Source organism: Suricata suricatta, chromosome 4 (genome assembly GCF_006229205.1).
Source record: "Suricata suricatta isolate VVHF042 chromosome 4, meerkat_22Aug2017_6uvM2_HiC, whole genome shotgun sequence".
Classification (NCBI taxonomy): domain Eukaryota; kingdom Metazoa; phylum Chordata; class Mammalia; order Carnivora; family Herpestidae; genus Suricata; species Suricata suricatta.
This window is the reverse complement of record NC_043703.1, coordinates 530,159-536,782: the sequence shown is the minus strand read 5'-3', so window position 1 is coordinate 536,782 and position 6,624 is coordinate 530,159. Positions and strand designations below refer to the sequence as shown.

Here is a 6,624-nt window from a genome sequence, read left to right as displayed (position 1 = left end):
GCATGGATGTGAGTGCACGTGTGCATGCATCAGTGTGCGTGTACGTGAGGGTGCATGGATGTGAGTGCATGTGTGCATGCATGAATGAGTGTGTGGGTGCATGAGTGTGAGTGCACGTGTGCATGCATCAATCAGTGTGAGTGCACGTGTGCATGTATGAATGAGTGTATGTGTGGGTGCAGGGCTGTGAGTGTATGTGTGCATGCTTGAGTGAGTGCACATGTGTATGGGTGCATGGATGTGAGTGCATGTGTGCATGCATCAGTGTGTGTGTACATAAGGGTGCATGGATGTGACTGCACGTGTGCATGCTTGAGTGATTGCACATGTGTATGGGTGCATGAGTGTGAGTGCACGTGTGCATGCATCAGTGAGTGTACATGAGGGTGCATGGATGTGAGTGCATGTGTGCATGCATGCATGAGTGTACATGTGGGTGCATGGCTGTGTGTGTGTCTGCATGCTTGAGTGTGAGTGCGCACATGCATGGGTGCATGAGTGAGAGTGCATGAGCACTGAGCACAAGCATGAGTGAGCAGAAGCACAGGAGTGCGTGTATGAGCGCACGAGTGTGCCTGTGCACGTCTGTCCCCTTTGCCACCCGCCTGCTCTCACCGGTGGCAGCGCTGGCCCAGCAGCCTTCTCCGTCAGGCTTGTCCGGCTTGTCCGGCCACGTCTGTGGTCCGTCCAGTGCCTGCGCACGAGCCTGCACCTGGCCTATCAGCTTTGCCTCGCGGCTGCAGGGGCTCCGGGCCCATCGAGGGAGAGCGCGCCGGTGGCGGCGAGCCTCTGGCCCGCGGGCACGCGCTCTGCTCACCCCAGCCCTCACGCAGCTTCACAGGGTGCTCTGCAGCGGGCCGGCCTGCGTCCTCCTGGGGCACTTGTCCCCGGGGCTGGGTGTGGTTGGCGCTGCTGTGAACCGTGTTTCTTTAATGGTTCTTTCTGTTGGCTGCTGTCGTCTGTGTGTGGTTTTACTTTCTCAGAGTGAGAGATACCTGCTTCTTTCCGGTGGTTTTGTGTCACTGACGCCTCACGAAGACGTCCCCCTGAGGCTTTGCGTTGAACAGGATTGTCATTAGAAGCCCGTGTGCTAGTTGCACCATGTCAGGCTCATCCGGGCTCGCTGGCGCTTCCCTCTGGGGCCCCGTGTTCTCGGGGCCTCCCTCCCTGGGCTGTCCGCTGCTCTAAGAGCTTTCGGTTGGAGACGGGAAGAGGCGTTACGCTAACCAGCACATGATTTCCTGCGTGCTTGGGCTCTTTCACTGAGTCCAGCTAACGAAAAGCTATCACAAATATTTAAAATAAATTTTTAAAAATATTGTACTTAAGAATTTTGAATGTTTCAAATATTTTAATCTTTTTCCTCCCTGTGTGGCGGGTTCAACGCCTGCTAGCTTCCTGTGCGTGTCTCGCTCGGCCCCCAGAGCCCCCTGGAGATGGCGACGTGGGCGTTCGCTGCGGCCGCGGAGATGTCGCCGGCGCACCGGTGAGTGACGCGCAGCCCTTCCCTCTCGCCAGGTCACGGAGCTGCTGGACGTGTCCATGGAGCTGGGCTGCTTCCTGGCCGGAGCGCTCATCTCTTCCCAGGGCCACATGGTCACCGAGGAGATCGTGTCTTACATGGAGCCCATCCGTGACTTCCTGGTCATCATTTTCTTCGCCTCCATAGGTAACTTCCCTTGTTTGCATCAGGATGTTTGCAGGGTGTCGGGCACCCGCCTGGGACTTCAGCCTGTTCACGTACATACTTCCATTTATGCAGCAGGAAGTTGCCATAAAAATTGGAGTCTGCAAAGAAATCTTATTAAAAAGAGGAAAAGTTTGCACTCGGGGACATTGATTCACTGACTGACCGCCATGGTTGGGGGCAATCAGATGCCCTCGGGGGAGGGTGACCCCCACTTTGACTCCATGGGAAAGGCACAGGTGCCCAGCAGGTTAGCACACTTAAAGGCAGCACTAAAATGAGATATTTGGGAAGAAAGGTAACTTGATACCAAAACCTTGAACCGCCATGTCGAGGTGCACTGCTCTGGAAATGCCCCTTTGTCGAGGAGTCTGTCCATTGGGCACGCCCAGCACAGCGCCACCTTCAGCCCAGAAAGGCCTGCACTGCGTCTACACCCGCCACCGGCTACACGGGACCCCAGCAAGGCTGAGAGCATCGAGAAGCATCACAGAGTCTTCCGGGAAGCCAGGGCAGCCTGTCCTGAGAGTGGAGCAGAGAGGGGGCCTCGCTGTTCCCAGAGACAGCCGCTCTGCCGCTTCCCGTCCATCCCCTCCCCTCCCTGGCCGCCTGTCCCGTGTCTGTTTCTGTCCCCCCGGCCCGGCCCCTTCCCCACAGCCCCTCGGGTGGGGGGCGGCTCCGCTGCGCCGGGTGCTGGTCAAGGACTCACTTCCGCCCGTCACTTCTCCAGATGAGCACTCGTGGGGCCCACCGGCCGAGCTCCAGCCACGGCCCCTCGGGAGTCCCACCTCACTGACAGGCTCGCGCTGCCCTCCATCGGGGCCGGGCTCTCCACCTGCTGGGGGCAGAGCTGCGTCACGAGGCGACAGCCGCGGGCGCGTTGCTCCGGTTCTTCACGCGCAGCGTTGGGAAGGGGGTTCCGGCGCGCGGGCGGTCTTCCTGCCCCGAGAGGCGCGGGCCCACGCGGGACCTTGCTCTTCCCCGACTCAGGACTGTCTGTCTGGGGCTCTAGGCACGAACGGATGAGTGGCCGTAAGCAGAAAAGCTACAGGGCAGCTGGTGTGCCCTCTTGTCACTGGGGCACGTGGCAGTCATGCCAGTGCAGATGGGGTCTCCGTCCCTGAGCGCAGGGTGGCCCTGTGAGTGATCCATGTCTCCGTCCTCAGAATAGAACGCCCCTGCCACCTGGCCCGGGGCCCGGGGTCCGCAGCGCTACACTGTGCACCAGGCAGGGGGCCCCGCTTATCCCCGGGGGAGGGGAGGCCCCTGAGCTTAGAAGCAGGGCAGTGACACAGCCAGGTCGGGGGTGGGGTGGGGTGGGGCGTGGCAGGTGGGGGCAGGGACCGCCGCTCCTTGATCACATCCGCGCGGTGGGCTGGGTCAGGCATGTCCCTCAACATGGTGGGCTTGTTTCCATTGGGGGTGCGTGGACATTGGTCCTCACGCTGTGGGTGGCAGTGTGATGAGTGTGAGGAGCACAGGTGCAGCCAGAGGTGGCCTGGGGGTTGAGGACCTGGGAGGCAGCTTGGCGGAGGGAAGCCAGGGGTCCTTATGTCTGTATCTCTGAGTAAAACAGAGGTAGACACACATGGAGTCCACGCGCTCGTGGGAGAAGGCCTGGTCAGCCCCGAGCTGCTCAGGGATGTGGAGCCAGGTGCACGCGGGTCCTGCCCCGCTGTCGAGTGAGGAAGGGCCCACCAGCACCCGTCCGCGTCTCGGCGAGCGGAGCCTCCCAGCAGGCCCTGGCGGCAGCGGGAAGAACGTCTCCTGTTGTGTTGGGACATGGGCGGCAGGGCGGCAGGCAGCCACAGGCGGCCAGACCCCTCCCCTGGGCTTCTCCCCCTAGGTTCCAGGCCCCGAGGGTCTGCATCTTGGATAGGAGGTCTTCACAAAGGAAATCAGACTTAGCAGCTGCCTGCTGTTCTTTTTTGCCGAGTCCTGGGTGGCAAGTCTGGTGGAGGGAGGCCCCGGTGCCCAGGCCACTTTGCCCGCGGTGAGCCGGCCCCACGGCCGCCGGCACGAGCCGCAAACACAGGGCCCCGCAGGGTTGCGCTCACAGGGGCCCTTGTCCCAGGGGGGCGGACGTGAGGTAGCCGCGTGGTCCCCCGAGAGTGACCGTGTCCACCTCTCCGTCACAGGACTGCACGTGTTCCCCACGTTTGTGGCGTACGAGCTCAGCGTCCTGATGGTCCTCACGCTGTCGGTGGTGACCATGAAGGTACCGATTCTTCTTCTCGGTAAACCCCCTGTCGTTTCTGGTTGTGTGTGGCCCTGAGTCTGCAAGGCTGGGGCCTGGGTGAGTTAGGCTCAGGCCGCTGGGTTTGTTTTCCTTCCTTTGTCTCAGAACTGGGTAAGTGGGAAATTGGGAATTACAAGAGCCGGACCGGGGGGAGGCGCTCCGGGCGTCCGTCTTCACAGCACCCTCGCACTTGGCTTTTTGCTCCCGAGTGAGTCTCAAGACCCACCAACCAGCGAGCGGTGCGTGTGCGTGTGCGTCTCGTTGTTCGTGTGTGGTGATAGTAGTACTGTGCTTGTCCTCACTGAGTCCGTGGGCCGCCACCGCAGACAGCACTCGGGGACGGCAGGCGGGAGAGGCACGTAGAGCAGGGAGTGCGTGCCAGGGTGCAGAGCCCCCGCCCGGGCCGGCCCCTCCAGACCACAGTCCCTTCACGACCACAGGTGCTTGCGTTGCCTGTGTTAACAGTTATTTCAGGGTCCGGGGGCCTGGCAGCAGCTCTCTGGCCTTGTGGAAGATCAAAGTTGACTTCAGATACTTCCGTTGGAAGGAGTCAGAACCCCAGCCAGGGGCCGCCCCCGCCCCTCCGGCCCCGTCGAGTTGCTCACAGGGAGAGACGTGCTCTCGCTGGAAAGTACCGTTCCTTCTCGAATGCCACCTGGTGTTTGCTGCTGCTGACTGGGGGGTGGGGGGAGCCTAGTCAGCTGCCCGTGGACCTGGACCCTTGATTTCGCATTCTGCAGTGTGGTCTCCTTTCTGCCAGTGTTCATTGGGTGTCTCTGCACGTGTCCCCTGGGTGTCAGGACGGGCCCCCCTCTGTTTTCTGCTCAGTGCTCAGTGACACAGATGCTCTTGCAGTTTGCCCTGGCAGCCCTGGTCTTGTCTGTCCTCCTGCCGAAGAGCAGCCAGTACATCAAGTGGATCGTGGCTGCGGGGCTGGCGCAGGTCAGCGAGCTGTCCTTTGTCTTGGGGAGCAGAGCGCGCAGAGCTGGCATCATTTCTCGGGAGGTGAGTCCGCACCCACTTGCTGTGCGTGGTCGGGGTGCCCTGTTCTCACCCCCCACACTGGTATTTGAGCACCTTCCCTGCAGCGGCCCGCAGCCGGCAGGGGCGGGGTCCTGCTGCCTCTCACGTGGGCGTGCAGGCGTGGGGTTAAGGTCGCCGGAACCGTCAGCCGGCCCTCCGCGGCAGAGGCTGTGAAGTCTCTGTCGGATCTCTGGCAAAAAGAAGAAAACCAAATCTTAAAGCTCCATTGCTAGCTTGTGTGTTGGTAACGGCCTCGGTGCAAGGCTCCCCACCAGGCCGGTGGCCTGTCCTTCCGGCCACGTCCGGGGCAGGGGGGGGGGCGGGAGCGCCGCCACCCGCTCTGAGCACAGAAGCTGGAGCGTTGCTTTGTGACGGTGCCTGGATGCTTCAGGGTTTTTCTGGCAAAATACATTGCCGCATCTGCCCGTTTGTGAAGGGAGTCGGAGCTGCTGCCGCAGGTGCTTCGAAGACACCGTGTCTCCACGTGTGAGGTCGTTAGAGCTGAAACTTCGGTAAAACCGATGACGAGGCTTCATCTGGGTGGAACACAGAAAGGGTTTTCCTGCAGGTGTATGTGGCGGTTTGGGGCTGTTTTGAGGAGCCCCCTCCCCCTGCCGTGGGTCGAAGCGCACACAGCGCTGTCCGCGGCCCCTGGAAGGGGAGCCCCCCCCCGCCCCCCGGCCTTCTTCGCCTCTCTCCCTGGTCTGCTCGCCCTGGGCCTGGCTCTCCCGTGTGCCCCGTGCCAGCTGTGCGCACGCCTGCGGGTACGAGTGCCGGGGCACACCCGCCCGCTCCTGTGTGCCTTCCTGTCCCTCCTGTCACGTGCCCTTTCAAGCTGGAGTGGGTTAGAGCTTGAGGGGTGGCACTGCTTTAAATTTGACAAGCAAGGTGTTTGCGCTGGGCCGGGCCTGAGGGCCGGGGCCGCCGCCACCCCAGGGGCAGATAGGCCACAGTCTCCTGCCCACCACGGCAAGAGGGCATGCCATCAGGCCAGGGCCAGGGGCGGGGCCCGCGTGAGCCCCGAGCGGTCGAGGTCAGGTGACATGCTAGGCGCTAAGAACGCTTCACAGCGGAAGTGGGGCGTCGCGGCCTCAGCGGCAGCCAGGTGGACGGTAAGGGGTCTTCGTTGTTGATGACAGGTAGGTGTCGGGGGGCAGCGCGGAAGCGGCCTGGGCCCCTGCCCCGAGCGGCTGGCCCTCTGAGAGCGCGTGCGTGGCGGCGGCAGACGCACACTGTCCGTGCAGACGTGAGCCGTGGGGACCGGCTCACGTCTGTAGTCCTCGGCTTAGAAACACTGGTCTGTCGACGTACAAGTTCGTGAGTGGTAGTTCCTTCTTACGCTTGATTTGACCCTTCAGCATCTCCCACGTCGGAGTTCTGCTTCCGCCCTTTCTGACGCCTGTGCGAGCACGTGTGGAGCCAGGGGAGGGCCTGCCTGCCGCCCCCCTGCAGCACCCCCCCCCCGCCACACGATGCCACCAGTATCCGCTTCTGCAGGCCTGCTCCCTACGTTGGGCCAAATAAATGTCGAAGGTCCTCTGGGTACACGCCACACTGGTAGGCGCTCAGGATTTGGCGGTTGTCACCTCGTGTCCGTGAGCGTGAGGAGATAGGGTGAGCCTCGATCCTGAAACAATTGCTGAGCAACGGAACCCGCACAGGCTCCGGCCGAGGC

General features: G+C 62.1%; 1 protein-coding gene across 8 annotated transcripts in view; it reads left to right on the top strand.

Annotated features, from left to right (window-relative positions):
* The window catches only part of TMCO3 (transmembrane and coiled-coil domains 3), a 46,368-nt gene that overhangs the window by 38,814 nt on the left and 930 nt on the right, over positions 1–6,624 (top strand). For 5 of the 8 annotated variants that reach the window (XM_029936405.1, XM_029936402.1, XM_029936400.1 and 2 more), the window contains 3 exons: positions 1,519–1,669; positions 3,826–3,905; positions 4,782–4,931. In XM_029936405.1, the coding sequence (XP_029792265.1) occupies positions 1,519–1,669; positions 3,826–3,905; positions 4,782–4,931 (381 nt within the window). Of the gene's footprint in view, positions 1–1,518; positions 1,670–1,762; positions 2,358–3,825; positions 3,906–4,781; positions 4,932–6,624 lie in introns of those variants that run through there. The other 3 variants (XM_029936406.1, XM_029936408.1, XM_029936407.1) reach the window with 3 other exon arrangements.